The sequence below is a fragment of the Ambystoma mexicanum genome, chromosome 6p, assembly GCF_040938575.1.
Source record: "Ambystoma mexicanum isolate Mex_15411 chromosome 6p, UKY_AmexF1_1, whole genome shotgun sequence".
In the NCBI taxonomy this organism is placed as follows: domain Eukaryota; kingdom Metazoa; phylum Chordata; class Amphibia; order Caudata; family Ambystomatidae; genus Ambystoma; species Ambystoma mexicanum.
Genome location: NC_090935.1, coordinates 1,125,966,879 through 1,125,982,753, shown reverse-complemented (window position 1 = coordinate 1,125,982,753; position 15,875 = coordinate 1,125,966,879). Strand labels below are relative to the sequence as shown.

At 40.8% G+C, this 15,875-nt stretch overlaps 1 protein-coding gene across 6 annotated transcripts in view; it reads right to left on the bottom strand.

Moving 5' to 3' along the window:
• Nucleotides 1-15,875, bottom strand: part of RFX3 (regulatory factor X3) — a 1,045,627-nt gene that overhangs the window by 669,702 nt on the left and 360,050 nt on the right. For all 6 annotated transcript variants that reach the window (XM_069625736.1, XM_069625732.1, XM_069625731.1 and 3 more), the window contains one exon: nucleotides 15,476-15,600. In XM_069625736.1, coding sequence (XP_069481837.1) covers nucleotides 15,476-15,600 — 125 coding nt within the window. The remainder of the gene's footprint in view (nucleotides 1-15,475; nucleotides 15,601-15,875) is intronic.

Sequence of the window (15,875 nt, the reverse complement as noted above, 5' to 3'; positions counted from 1 at the left end):
TAACATTTGCACCCTGACAATTGCAGGGATAAAAGAAATCGTCTGCACATCAAAAGATGAACTATATTGTGGCGATATAAAGTTCAAAGTTCATATATATCCGCCATCCTAACAAAAAATAGTTTAATAAAACCCTGTGTAACATATAAGAATTGTCTAGAACATTATTGGGAGCGGACCACACAGTATGCAGTACACTTGGGCAGCTGGGCAAGAAACTAAAGACCACCATCAGAGGGATGGATAACAATTCATTATCCACAAGAGGCGGGTGGAGCCACCAATTCTGACAGTGACTTTGAAGGCAGACTGAACCAAATCCCTGGGTCTAGTGAAACACAGGCACAACAATACTAAAAAAACATTATAGTTGTAATAGATTAGAAAGAAGCCTACAAATATTTTGTTTGCTGAATTCGATTTGAATTAAAATATTTTAAATGAGAAAGCAGCCCACCAAGTGTGGTTTAGGCTGAAAATGAAAATATTGCATTGTAAAAGTTAATGAAAATAATAATTCATACAGTACTTGTTACCAAAGTGGTTGTTTCCCCATAACGCAGCCTGTCCAAGATGCCTATTAGTGCAATGCCTTGTATAACTAGACCAGAGCCTCGGGAAGTGAAATGAAAACTGTCATGAGAGAGTGAGAGAGGGCGGATGGGGATAAGGGGGCGGAGGGGGGGGGGGGAGTATAAACACTCAAGCTAGGTAAATGGGTAGAACCTGGAGATCAGGGAAAATGTGAGTTTCTGATTGGATATGCGAAATCACGCAGTCAGTAAATACAGTAAGGCGAACACTTACGCGACCCAACTGGGTGTGTGTTTTGGTGGGTCTAAGTGCTTATTGTGGGTACAGAAGGGGTGAATTGCTTTCATGTTAGCAGAAAAAAGATCCTGACCACATTCATAAATCTGCAAGCATAAACCACGTGGACCCTTGGTCTTTTGGGTGCCGCGGGCAGTCCTGAATCTGTGGCAGTATTCATTTGGCTCCAGATGACTGCTTTAACTGGCGGTTAAGAGGCTGCAGCAGCATAGCAGACATTCTCCCCCATTTGGCATCCCAAGACATTTGCAAATCTGACTACTTACTCCAGGTCATCTTTTTCAGAGTGCTTGCTGCGTTTGGGCTATGAAAGATAAAATAGGAAATGTTTGTAACTATATTCGATCTATTGATAGGAGACATTGATTGACATGTGCTACTCCTAAAGCCAAGACATCAGCACTTGTTCATATGCTAAATGTAACTACCTGCCTGCTGCAACATATTCATTTTCAGAACTAGAATGCATCAGCTACTGGGAGCGCAACGGCCACTCTAACAGATATGTTTAGTATTACTTGATTGAGAACTCTTCATGTGACCAACAAATGTGACTGAACACCCGAACATTAAGGAACCTAACTGTAAATGGAATTACCCAATATATGCTAGGAATGTGTTATAAATAGGTAGCAGCCTCCATAAGTGTATTTACAACAATGGCGACTAGGCCCAGGCCTAGAGCGGCAGATTGCTAGAGGAGCAGCATTTTATTGCAGTTTATTTTCAATTTTACTGGTGACATTTCTTAAATATAAAGCCAATTTTGTTTCTCCGAGTCTGGCTGATCCACAACAAAGAGTAATTTTGAGCTGTTAGCAGTCATTCCACTCAGACAGCTCAAGTCTTTGCTGGCCAAACATGTATATATGCTTGATTTTTGCAAAAGCTTTATTGTTAGGGTGACTTGAATTGATTAAAAGAAAAGGAAACGCGTACCAAACCAGGCGTGCTTTAGGTATTTAGTGATCGTCATACAACTCACACACATATATGACAAATATAAAGCGCATTGGTCATTCTGTGGGGTGAAATATAGCCCCTGAATCCCAAGTCTAAAGCCAGAACATAAATGGTGATGTCTGACATGAGGCCTATTGAACTAAAGACAGGCCTCAATCTCAAATGAAGGAGACATATGCTGGGAAGTTCAAAAGTGTGAAGATATGCGCAGTGCATTTCAGCAAGGAAAAGAAAGACATGTGCCTGACAATTCTGTTTTACTAAATACATGGAAAGCTACACTTTTTACTTAAAGAGACAGATAGCTGTGCGTACATTATCTTCAATGTAATACTAGATTGTGCTCCAGTAATCTCAAGTGAAACCAAGCTTATTGCAATTATAAGAAATAAAAGAACTTTATTTTTCCTCATCCAAATGACAGTATGCAGAGAGAAGTGCCTACTAGACTTTCAGATTTGAACATGGTTTTCTCATAAAACTGCCGTATAGATATGGACCAGCCAGAAGTGATACTCATGTCTTTTGCAAATGTGAGATTAAAGAACTATATTACACATGGATATAGGGCCCAGGTACCTTATAAAATACCATGTAAAATGTATTGTGTGTGAGTTTAAAAGCCTTTTCTTGCAGAATTTCTCCTGAAAATGAAACTTATCCTCCAAGACCTTTCCTCTGCTGGTCCTGGTGAGGGATGTCTGGTTGTGGACCATCAATCAGGCCCATTGCTTAAAATAATATAAAGAAATACACTGCCTAGATTTAAACCACAGTGGAAATAGATAGAGCCATGTCTGTTCTTTCAGCAGAAGTGACCTTGAGGTCACAACTCCCATAAAATGGACATTAGAGTTGCAGCCAAGTCCATTACAAGTCAACAAAGGGACATGCGAAGAAGATAAACATGAGCCAGCCTCTGGCTGATCACATGCTTAAGGGGAAATGAAACTTAAGAGAACAAAGGAAAGGCTGGAGTTTAGTTAGTGGAAAAATACATATTGCATAAAAAGGGCTTCCCTTGATTCCGAGAGATTTGAAGGTTGGTGTGAGTGTGAAGGATAAAATTAACATGGGAACTATGAAGTGGCATATTGTTCACTGATATGGTCCCTTAGTAAATGAAGAAAAACCGTATTCCTGCATAGGGAGAGCGTGCCGACCTCAGATTAACATCATCTGATTTGCCTTAAAATGTAGTTTTTAAAAATATATCCATACATGCAAAGATTTGAAAAATTAGGGTACTTGCCATGTTGATAGATTTTCAGAGTTTGAACATGCCAAGCCCACGTCAGTTTGGGATGAAAAAGCTCTCTCCTCCCACAGCTTTCCTAACTAACACCCCTCATCTCCTTGTCCTATTAGCACACAGGTGGGAGTTGGGTAGAGAAAACCAACCAATCCCTTTTGCGGGAATCAAGACAGGTGTGTGGTGTCATTTGCCCTAGAAGTAAACCAATTTCCATCAGAACGAGGTTTCTTTTTCCACTTATTCCGGGAGGTAACCTGCTGCTGAATTCTTGCCAGAAGCACCCAAGCAGAGAGGCCCCAAATCTTGCATTGGAGACAGGGACCCGGAAACACAGAAGCTGACTGGGACCCCTTGGAGAAGCCAGAGGGGACTATCCTTGACTGACACCCTTGCTGTCCCAGAGGTGCCGTGCTGTTCCCTGATGCCCATTACAAGGACTCTTCTGTAAGTAAAACTATTCCCAAAGCCATAGATTGTGTAGGCCTTGAATTTTTCTCAAGTATTGCTCTAGTATTTCCCCATAGTAAAATATCCTGTGTGTCTGTGTAGATCCTTAGCATATTTAATTTTTTTGTTTTTTTTTGTTTGTATATAATTGTATTACAATTTTTACAAATTCTGTCCAAATTTTTATATCCGTGTTTCCTGTTTTCCTTTGGGACTGTCCTGGAATTTTCTGTTCAATGGGATGTTTGAAAGCTCTCTGTTGTTATTTCTTTTTCGTCCAGCTTCAATTTTTCCAAGAAGGTCGCTGTGGCCACCGTCAAAGATGCGGAATTGCCGCACATTAGCATATTCCACCAGGTTTCTTCGTTTGCCGTTTGATACCGATCTTTGAGTGGTTTGAGATGGATAGTTCGCATGGTTGCCGTTCCTGCGCAGTGAAGAAGAAGATGGCGTAGTGTTTCGGTTTCCCTCTGCTCACAATATCTACAGTTTTTGGTTATCGACTGTTTTCTTCGAAAGAGAATCTCATTGGTTTTCAATATGTTTAGCCTTGCTCTCAAGAAAGTTGTTCTCAGTCGTTTGTCTGGGAACTTTTTTAGGTAATTTCTGACTTCATCTACTTTTTGGGTGTTCATAGTGTAATGTGTTGTGATTGTGAGTTCTTCTGTCTTATCTAAAGTCTCAATCCAGTCTTGTATTTTCAGTTTTTTCTTTACTTTTCCCGGGATCCGTTCTATTTCCCATTCAGAACATCCAATTTTTTCCGCTTGTTCCAATAGTCTGCTGTACCAACTTGATAGCATTGGGTTTGTTTCACTCTTCATCTCTTGATATATCATCTCCAGTATTTTAGGACGCGGCTGCCTTATGATTTTACCCAGGAATAGGAGACTGTTTCTTGTTACCAAAGATTCCAATGATTGGAGACTCAATTCGCATCGAATGATTGTCGCAGAAGTGGAATTTGGAAGATGTAGTACTCTCCGCCAAAATATACCTTCTAATTTAGCCCACAATGACTTTGGCAGGTATAGCATGGCCTCGGCTCCATAGGTCAAAGTTGGACCTACCTTTGCTCTATAGAAGTTTATTAATGGGAGGATTGAAAATTTCCCAAATTTTCTGTCCAAGGATATTGCCTGAGCTGCTAGCATTTTTGTTTTGGAGATAAGATGCTCTTGCATAGATATTTCAATTTTGCTCGACGATAGTTTTACCCCTAAGTAGGTACAGCTTTTCACTATTTCTAGTGGCTCCGAGTTTGCGAACCATTTCTTTTTTTTTTTTGTTCTCGCTGTTTTTTCTAAGATCCGGATTTTTGTTTTAGATGTATTAAGTTCCAAGTCATTTTTAGTCAGGTAGGCTGTGAGGCTGTCTATTTGTCTCTGTAGACCAATTGCTGTTTGATCTAGCAATAAGATGTCATCTGCATACAGCAATCTTGTCACTTTTGAGTCGCCTATTTGAGGAGGAAATGATCTGGTGTCATTTTCGGGATCTGCAATGTCCGCCATGTAGGCCTTATATAGTGCCGGTGCCAGGGGGCAGCCTTGTTTCACCCCTCTGTTTGTTTTTATATTTTCCGACAACAAGCCTGCTTCATTGAGTCGAATTTTGATCGATGTTCCACTATATAGCGCTTTTACTTGAGCGAGAATGGCTGATGGACATTTTTGTTTCTCCAGTTTTTTCCATAGTTTTTTTCTGTTCACACGATCAAAAGCTTGCACCAGATCAATTGAAGCAATGAATATTGGTGGTTGCCCCTCGAAGACCTTTGATTTTAGTATGCTGGTCAGCATAATATTTACCGACGTTCCCAGGTTCTTCTCGAATCCTGATTGAAAGGGGTCAGTTGTTTTTGCCTCTTTTTGCCATATCTGAAGTTCGTCCAACAACAATGATCCGTAAAGTTTGCCGAGTACATCTAGAAGTGCAATTGGCCTGTAGTTTCTCGGATCGTCTCTTGGGCCCTTTTTGTAAATTGGGACGATGTTTGCAGTCTTCCATGTCTCCGGAATAGTTCTCGAAATCCTAGATCTCCTAAAGATTTCTGCTATTAATGGAGCCCAATTTTCAGGGTCCTGCTTCAGAATGGCGTTGGAGATGCCGTCCGGTCCGGGGGCCCAGGAGTTGTTCAGTTTCTTAATCTTAGACAAAATGTCCTTCTCTGAGCATACTATCCAGTTGACCTCTTCTTGGATAATCGATGTTACTTCTCCTGGAGTGGGGACCTCTTCTTGGATAATCGATGTTACTTCTCCTGGAGTGGGGTCATTGTATAGGTCAGTGAAATGGTCACTCCATTTTTCTTCTGCGACACTGTTTGTAATTCTTGTGTCCATGGGCGAGATTTTATGTTTTACGATTGTCCAAAAATCTCTTGAATTCCTTTTACAAACTGCTCTCAACATGTTCTCTGCGTCCATCTGGTATAATTTCCATCGTGTCGCTTGTAGCCAGGATTTATACAATTTTTTAGTTTTAGATGCCAGGTCTACATTTGTTTGTGTTGGATTTGTTCGTGCAAGCCGAATCGCCTTTCTTAGATTTGATTTCTTTGCTCTCAATTCCTCATTTAATTAAATAAATCAATTAATTCCCCTCTAGAAATCATGGGATGTGTTTTGTTAGCATTCAAAACTAACAAGCTGTCCCCAGTGTGTTTTGAGCCTGTATAGACCTAAAGATTTGCCAAAAGAATTAAACCCAAACCCCTGTTTCCAAGTGAGGGTGTAGGGTGCAAAACAAAATTCCCCATTGATCCCCTTCATTTTAAATCAGAAGTGTGAAGCCTTCTATGTGTGGAAAAAAACTGTCATGGGTTTTGACCCATGTTGAATCAATAGACTGGGTAGATGTGGGGATGAGCTGTCGCCGCCCATTATTCTATCCCAGAACAAACTAAATCAATAGACTGGGTGGATGTGGGGATGAGCTATCGCCGCCCACATTCACGCCAGAATAGGAGAACTGCGCAGTTGGCACGAGACCACTCCAAAGATACAACCTTCTTGTGGGGAACTCATTTTCTTAATCCCAGAAATGGTTGCATTACCAGTACTCACCACTACCAGAAAGCCGGCGTTTTAAAACCACCAGACTTGCGTGTAAAACTGAACAAATGAAACAAAACCAGACCAAGGAAAGACCTGCTAAGAGGTGGATACAATGTAAAACTATATTCTGAAATGACTTGAAGGAAGTAATTATTTAATGTATATGTAAAAATTGTCAGTTTGATTTGAATGTAGAAAACTGGGAACAAAAAGTGACATTTAGCTGAAACCTGGCTTAATGAAACTGAATTCTGCCTGACAACTACCCCCGACAGGAGTTGATACTGGATCAACAGCCGTGTTCCCAGGCCTGGCTGCCAGGCCTGGCTGCATCCTGAGGTCACATGGCCCTGTTGATTAGATTAGGGGTGGAGCAGCTGGGGACTACAGGGAGTTGAACAAAGGCCTGTCCTGGACTCAGGCAAATGTTATATTGGGGGGCCGTAAAGTGGCTTCCTCTTAGGGGAAACTGGGAGGGGCAGTGCCTCTGCTAGCAGCTGAGCTTGGGGGAAGTGGATAAACCAGTTATTTCACCCTGTGATGTGGGATGCCACACCCCTTTTTGACCAGGGCATAATTTTAAAAAGATAGATAACTCAAAGTGCGGACTTGTCCGAATTATATAAGTAATATCATTATTTTTGTGATTTTTCTGTGAACATTTTGAGATGCGTTAGGACCCTGACGTGTATTCTGGGGGGTTGCTAGCGGAAAATAGGGTCTCACTCCAAATGTCTGCATTTTAAAAATCTGACACTTCATCAATTAATGTCCATACTCCTTGCGCACATGTGTGTAAATTTGGGTAAATGTCCGATATTGCAAAACCAGTTTAAAAGCGCAAAATGTTGTCATTTTTGAATGCAAGCCCCCAGGAAGATCAGAGGCGGACAAGCATGGACCATAAGGAATATATAATGTGCACATGTAATTTCAACAAATTGTATATCTGGGAAGGATGTATTTGAATCAAATATAGATTTGTGGGCAAACTGACCAGGGGAGGATCCTCTGACCCATAAAACCTACAGCATCACTCTGACTCACATTTCCTTTCCCCCATCAAGGAAGAGAGAAAAGCTTGACCAATGATCAGTTGAGAGAGGGGCTGGCTTAGTGATGCTGCGCGCACACCCACTTTCAAAAGACATAAAAAGAGCCACTGGAAGCTAGAGAGGACATTCAAATCCAGTTGCTGCGGAGCGTTTTGCCGGACCACACAACATCCAGAAGATACCAGTTCCAGACTGACTCCAGCTACATACTCCAGAACCTAGAACTTATACTTTAGAACCTAAATCAGAGGCCTAAAACCACAAGCTGAGTTCTCTGCAGCAGGCCTCAAATCATTGCAAGCTACTCACAGCCGGGCGAGCTGCTTGAATCCCTTGCCAAGAACTTTTGCCAGGACCAGTGCAGAGATCCAGGAGCCGTGCAGAGACCGCTGTATCCGGACAGACCAGACCAGAGATCCAGAGTGACCCAGACTGCTGTGAGCAGAACCAGAGAGCTGACCCAGATCACTGAAGTGCCGAGACCAGAACCGGAGTCCAGTCCAAAACCTGACCAGATCCGTGGCGAGGCCTATTTCAAATTTATATTGTGAGTACCTAGCAGAACTGTGCAGAACCAATCTCTTAGTTAAAATAATCTAATCCAAACTATTTTAACCTAAGTAGAACTGCCTCCTAGAAATCGTGTCATCTGTCATTTTTAAAGCTGCACAACTGTCACCTGTCAATTCTGAAGCTGCAAGCTGTCACCTGTCATTTTGAGTTTAGTTTAAATAAAAAAAAAACTACCTTTATTTAATCGTCCGTATCTCTGGAACCGTTTCACGCACTCGCGAATTTTACCACGATTTGCGATTTGGTTAAAAATCCAGCCACGTGTAACCATCAGCAGTCATTTCTTTCCTTGCTAAAAATTCGTTTGCCTCTTAATCACCATCTCTGAATCATTGCTAAAGTGAGCCTGAACTCATCCCAAGTATCTCTCACTCACCCTGAACCTCCTAAAGGGAATTAAAAGCATTTTCACCATATTTCTCACTTCATTGCCACCACATTCAAAGCACTTGGGCCTGTGTCTTAAAACTCATACCGGTTTCCTCTAAGCTTGCTGGGGGGGGGAACTGAATTTCGTATTGTATTTGATTGCATTCCTGAGAACTGTGTGTGTTACTTCCATCTCCTTCCATTTCTTACATTGCATAGGGGAGGGGGTGAATTGCCAGAGAAAAAGTGATTATCTTATCTTTTGCTAAAATCATATCAAGTATTTCTGTACTGCATTTTATTCCTTATTGCTTTTCCCTTGAAATCATAAAAGTATTTTTGCTACTTTATCCATCCTATACTAACCCCTCATTGATTATAAAGAAGTGTGCTAGTGTCAGTTTACCCATTGTTGATTAACATTATATTTATAAGGGCGATATTGATTATTAATTTATTATAAAAGCGTGGTATCTATATTTTGTTTTATTTCTCAAATAAACCTTTTAAACTTGCAAAACGGAACTACTTCTTGGCTCAGTGGGGTCAGGGGGATCCTAAGAGAGGGGTGTTATATAGGGGTAGTCATCCAGAACTCATGAACTGGACATAAAGATATATCAATAAGGGTTTCCATTCAGTATCCCAGACTAGGCATTGACTTAGCTGTAGTGTTGAATTGAATCCTCTTACAAAACAAAATTGCCCCTTTGTTCACATTAGGCTCTGAACCAAACCACGAAGCACTGCCTGTTTTTTTCATGGCTTGGAAAAACGAATTTTCCCATTGCTTTTCTTTCACTCATATTGCATATGTGGTAATAAGTGAAAAAACTATTTTTCCCCTTGAATCCCTTTTCCCCCCCCCAAAGAGTGCATTTTATTAGAATCCCAAAACAATGTTCCAATTGTATTCCCACTCTCTGTCCCTGACCTTCAATTCAAAGGGGACAAGTCTAATTGATTTTTAGGGGGTGGGGGGTTGCTGGGAGAAAAGTAATATAACCAAATCAGCAATCATTGTGTGTTTTGAATTGTTCTTTTTCTGTATTGGCGAGGCTGGGCAAAGTTGTGACTGCATATCTCAGTATTAACTCTGTGTTGGTGCCATTACGGAAGTCATTTTTGTTCTTGTGTTGCCACAGCATTGTTGGCTGATGTTAGTCTGTTTGTCAAATTTGGTTTAAATAAATTAATACATTTATATTCTTACTACACACCGGCCTGGTTCCTAGTCCATTATGGCACCGGGTATTTGTTGGGGTTGGGTGCGAGACGGGCTAGAGGCCTTACCAAAGTGAACCTTAACAAACTGATAGTGCTATGTTGTGCGCCACCTTGATTGGAGGGAAAGGAACTCCCCGAGTTGAGTGTGACCGCATAATAAACCGCAACAAAACATATCTTCCCAAAATGCTCTTTAATTTGCAAAACAGCCAAACCTTGATTGTTTTTATTGGTTCCACTTCACATTATCTTTGGAGTTCTTTCTAATCATTACACATATACACTGTGTTAAGCAATTACTTTTATATTCAAACACTCAACAAGCATTTTTTTAAACCGCTGCAGAAATTAATGTTTTCCCTTCAGAAAAGTAAAGGTTAAAAATGATGCATCAGTTTACAATATTAAACACATGCCTATGCTTAGGTCAAGCACAGAGTTCCGACAGGTGGCACTAAAATGATGTTCACAAGCAAGCACTAATTTCCCTCCTCGTCCCCACATTTCAGAGGTCTGTGGCCGCCTATTATGTGCAAGCATGAAATAGATTATAGAGAAGTTGAAATGGCGAAGAGTAAATCTGAATGCACAAGTGCATCAAGAAACCTGTGAAAGTAAACCCAAATTCATAGACGGGCGAGAACAAAAACTGTGAGTCAAAGGTACACACTGTTTCACAGATGTAAAGGTGTTCCGTAAAGATATCCCTTCAGCCATATTTACAGAAGCTGATCAGTGCTAAGCAGCCAAATGGCATCCCTGCTGGGTTTGTCAAGTGTCTTTGATGACATTCTCATCGCACACACAGTGCTACCAGGAGAACCATCTGCAAAGTATGTCACACAATGCATTACTGTGTTACTTCTAAGTAAGATTTATGTTAATTATATTTTAAATACAAGGTTGAACTTTTACTTAAAACGGTACTTCAAATGACAGAAGGACATCTATATATAGGTTTAGGTCTACTTGGTCGAAAATATTTGACCTTCTCACGTTTGACCGAATTTTATTTTGGGTTGTTTTTTGGATGAAAATATGGGGGAGACCCCCCCCCCCCGGCAAACCTTGCCCCCCTACTCCGTTACCCCGCCCCATATATATTTAATTAAGCTTGACACAGTTTTGACCAAGTAAATGATAAAAATAATTTGGTCAAATGTTTTTCAAACAAGTAGGCTAATACCCTATATATATATATATATATATATATATATATATATATATATATATATATATATATATATATATATATATATACCACACATTTCAACATGTACCTATGTATTGTACAGTCCAACCAGCTCTACAGTGTTAACAAACATTTTGAATGACCTTAAATGCAAGCTTGCATGACCCATACCCTAAACCAACCTACAAAGTAATATTGTGCTGGTACACCCAATCCACTGCTCAGATTTGCTCTTGAAGTGTTTGGTATTTTGAACAATCGCACAAACAGCAATGATGTAAACAGTATGTACCACTTCGTTTGTTATAAAAAAAGTGCCTGCATTGTGCAGCTACGAGGAATGCTGTTAGTTCCCACACATGATTGTTCAGGGTCATCCTTATCCATTGCTCCATCTTGAGAATGCACATCCAAAGATTCCAAGAACCTTCTCCAACGGACTTTACTCTACTGAGGGGCGTATGCCGAGGCAGAGTTTACAAATTTCACTTGTGATTTTGCCATATTTTAAAGGCATTCTATCCCAAAGGGCTGAGGTACATCGGCTGCAGCAGGTAACTTGCCTGATCTCCATTTTGCCCCCTGCTAACACCAGCACTTTAACCATGAGAAGTGGTTGGAGTTATTTTTATTCAACATTTATATAAGTTGTGCCTGTACCACTTGCATATATTTCATATGCAAACTTTCCCATTTGACAAGACTGGATGTAGGAATTTTATTATGTTGCATTAATATTACAGACCACTTTAAGTGCTTCTCAGAGTGACAGCAGAAAACAGATATTACCACTGAAACCAAAAATCCTCATGTCAACCTTTTCTCACTTGAATCCAGTTGGTAGACAGCATGTTCTTATCACTTCCTCTAAAATATTGTTTTCGGACTTAACCGAAAGTAGACAATTAGCTGTAACAATCACCTCTAGTGCACCTTAACACACTGCCTTCTCCAAATCTTGGGCAGTAGAGATCTGAAAACACTTTCAACTAACATAAAATATAAAATGACAGGCTTGAACTAATAGAGAGGAAGCAATAACATTTGAATCCCTGCAACATTAAAAACGTCCTTCTAATGTAATGGGGGACAAAATGGGGGTGAAGGGGTGTAGTTTGGACAGCGAGGACAGGGTTTAAGGAGTGGAATCTGGTGAAGGTGCAGAGTCTGGTAAGGGGGGTAAAGTTGGGAGGGGGCACATGTACTTATTTGAGCTAAGGGCAGCAGAAAGCCTTAATACACCATTGCCTGTAACCATTTAGGTAGGCGCGAATACAAACTGTTAAAGAGGCCCACCAAGAGTGTAAATAATACTATGGCAGGGTTTTGCAATTTCTGGGACCTATTTAACTCCTGCTTCCAGCTGAGGAGAGCCTGGTTAGCTTGAAACTATCAGTCACCAGGAGCTACTTTTGCCTCCCCCATCGAACTGGCACCATACAAAACATACATATGAGATATTAACTCTCTCTTTGGTAATATGAAAGGTGACTAAAGAACACATTTAAGGGAAGGGGATATTTAAAGCAGAATGGAACACATTTAAGGGAAGGGGATATTTAAAGCAGAATGGAACATAGATAATGAACAGAAATTTAGTGTTTGCATCTCATGTGCAAGTTCGACTTGCCATGCGCTGTGTACTAGCTCCTGTTCTACCGAGGTAGCTCCTGCCTACTAGGTGATGACCAATACCTAAGAGATACTTTTAGCTCCCGCTTATCAAATCTCAATTTCGGCCCCTGCAAATGTGGTGTGTGTATACGAATCAGCTGTGGCTACCAATCCTGCAATGGTGCCTTTCCCCTAAATTGCCCACAATCTGTTATCACATTTTCGAATCCATTTTTAGGTTTTCTATGTTTATGTAGCATGAAATCACTGAAGCCCTCCCCATCTCTCCCCCACTGGGTTCCATTGGTCCTGTGTCACAACGACCTTCAGGATTGCTGAAGTCAGAGGCAGGAAATTGGATTCTGCAAGCCCATGGGTATGCTGTCCTGTAAATAAAGACATCCAGCCATTAGATGACCCGTCAGTGAGCTTTATATTGCCCTGAAAAATAGCACATCATTGGCACTCCATGGTACATGTTGTTCTGTCAGCATAAGCTGTGAAATTACCTCAGTCAAGACATGCAAGTACTCCAGAGCGGACATGAACACCAAAGTGTGAGCCACAGGATGAAACCTGCATGAGCCACAAGACTGCACCTACGTGAGTCAATAACTTTCCTTGACAGGGGCTATGAAGGTGACTGGATATGAGCCAAAGAAATTTGGCGAGAAGCTGCAAACTTCCAACCACAGGTCACAAAATACCTTAGACGCCAACCCTAATATTGCTTCCCACAGGAGCTATGCAATACCCCCCCCCCACAGAGAGTTGTGCAATAAATCTGATCATATGAGTAATCCGCTTACTATAAAGCAAGCAAGATCAATTCCCTGAATTAAGCAATTACATGTCTTCATATCAGTCATGGAATTGCCCAAATTGAGCACAATCCCATCACCAGGTCCGTCCCTCAGGTAGGAGGAGTTTGTCTCGCTGTTCTGCGGGGTTGTCAGGAAATTCCACCAAAGCTCTGGAATACTTTGCCACAAAGAGCAATTCATTGTCCGTTTCTGAGAATTACTACATCACCCATCATTCCCTGCATTTCACAAATGTAATTTGTCTGGGGAAAAAGACGCATATTGTACTACGGATGTCCACCTATAAATACAAAGTCAGATAATAGTCACACCATGACAATAGCCCCCATCTTCCATATGAAGGCTATTGAGTTTGATTTAACAGTGTAGAGGAACAGGACACTGTCGAGTTGATTCAGGAATACTGGATTCCTTTTATCCACCTGTGGATACAGGATGCGTTTAAACAGGATTAACTGTTAATAGTTCATGATAATATCAGAAATGATTCCAAAAAGTAAAGACATGAGCTATTGTAAAGACAACAGGAGAACTAATAAAATCATTTGCAGATAAAAATCTGAATGAAGAGAGAGTATCAATAGGAGATAAATACTCAAGGAGGAAAGGAAGCCGTGCCAAATGTCTGAACGCATTGACGCGAAAATCTGTAAGTCATGTCAAACGTTCTAAAGTTGATTGCATTTCATCTTTCAGAACACAAGAGTTTATTTGGTTTTGACAGACTGAGATCAAAATATCACATTCCAATAAAGTCAACATTCTTCGAATTTGGATTCAAGTGAAATCCGAGAAGCGCATTAGAAAATCAAAAGACATTAGCAGTGCAGAGAATAAGTAAAAGTGTTCACACCTCTTATTAGGTCTTTTACCAACTCCTTCCCTACCCTAAAGCTTCCTGCCGGTTCATAGCAATTTAGCAACCACCAGTTATAAAGATCTGGGAATTTCCTCCAAATGTCAATGTGCGCCTATTAATTTACCCTTGCATGGAACACCGCCTCCACCATTGTATCGAGGCGCGCCAAACCTTCAATCCAGCCCTCAACTTTAAATTACCGTTCTATCTCAGATACACGCGAACAGGTAGATGGAGGTTAATGTGGCTACTCTAGTGAAATTGAGCTATATTAAAAAGGTACTTTATGCTTTGATCCTGTTATAAATTTGAAGCAAGATCCTAACAGATATTTTGATTCACCGACTTCCATCTTTCAGCTTTTTGTATGCACATCTACCAGGTCGGACTTTAGCCAACTTCACCTTGTTGCCTTATAAATGTTTTTTAATCAAATGTCTCCTTTCAATCAAGAACCCTAAAACAGGCGCCATAAGGGAGTCATGCCACAATTGTGCACTTACATTATCGTCTCAATGCCTGTTTATGCCACACACACTTACTGAAAACAGATATGGGGTACCCTGCTATAAGCCCACAAACACCAAACAAGGATAATAAAAAGGTATAGAGTTAGAACAATGCATGAAAAATAACTTGCGTTGAAAATAACAAATATTTTCTTAACACAATGCCACTTCAATGAAAGAAAAGATCCATTACAAAGCGAGGGTCATAATGTGTACCATACGACATTTTAAAACATGTAAGGATCTACATCAGACACGCAGTCTACAGGGACAGTGTAAAGGCAACGCATTACTCAGCATGAGTAAGGAGAAGGGAGGCAGTAAGAAGCGCCCAACGTGCTACATAGAAAAAGGAAGACAAAAATGGAAATATCCAGTTCAGTTTCTTGTTCAGATGTAGAGTGTTGAGGGCCTTTACAAACATGGTGTTTGTAAATAACGGTGAATTATAATTGGTGCATACTCCCTTTACGTTACTCCATCAGGTTGTACTATGCACATGTTAAAATGACACAAACGTATTGATTCAATGCAGTCCTAGTTCAACATCACTAAATTCAAGTGATCAACATACGTATGAAAAATGCACATTTCTCTGACTTTTCCACTGATGCCAGTGTCCCAGGAAGTAAAGAAGGGCAAGAGAAAGGACAAAGCATGGCAGGATGAGTGGCGGCCACTGCCTGCATGAGACGTACCTGCTGCTGGACGGGGACTTGTCGCACTACTTGCGTCGGGACGCCGGACTGGCCAGCTACTGAGGTCTGTAAGGTGACCGTCGAAACTGTGTCCGACCCAGTCTCCGAGGTCTGCATTGCAGTTTCTAAAGAAAACATTCCATTGGAAAAATGTTTAGGAAAAATGTACATTTGAAAAAGATTCTACACAAATATCGTCATAAATATTATTAGAACAAGACACGTGATTTCAACAGAATTGCAGCACACTACTATGGTAAGAAGCAATACAAAAAATGATTCACTAACGTCAAATATGAAAAGAAACCCTTAAGGGGGCAAGTATGAGCGGAAAAGGGAGGCCTCATCTAGCACAGGATCCAGTGGATGAATGGTAGTAGAGTCCACAATGAGAGACCAA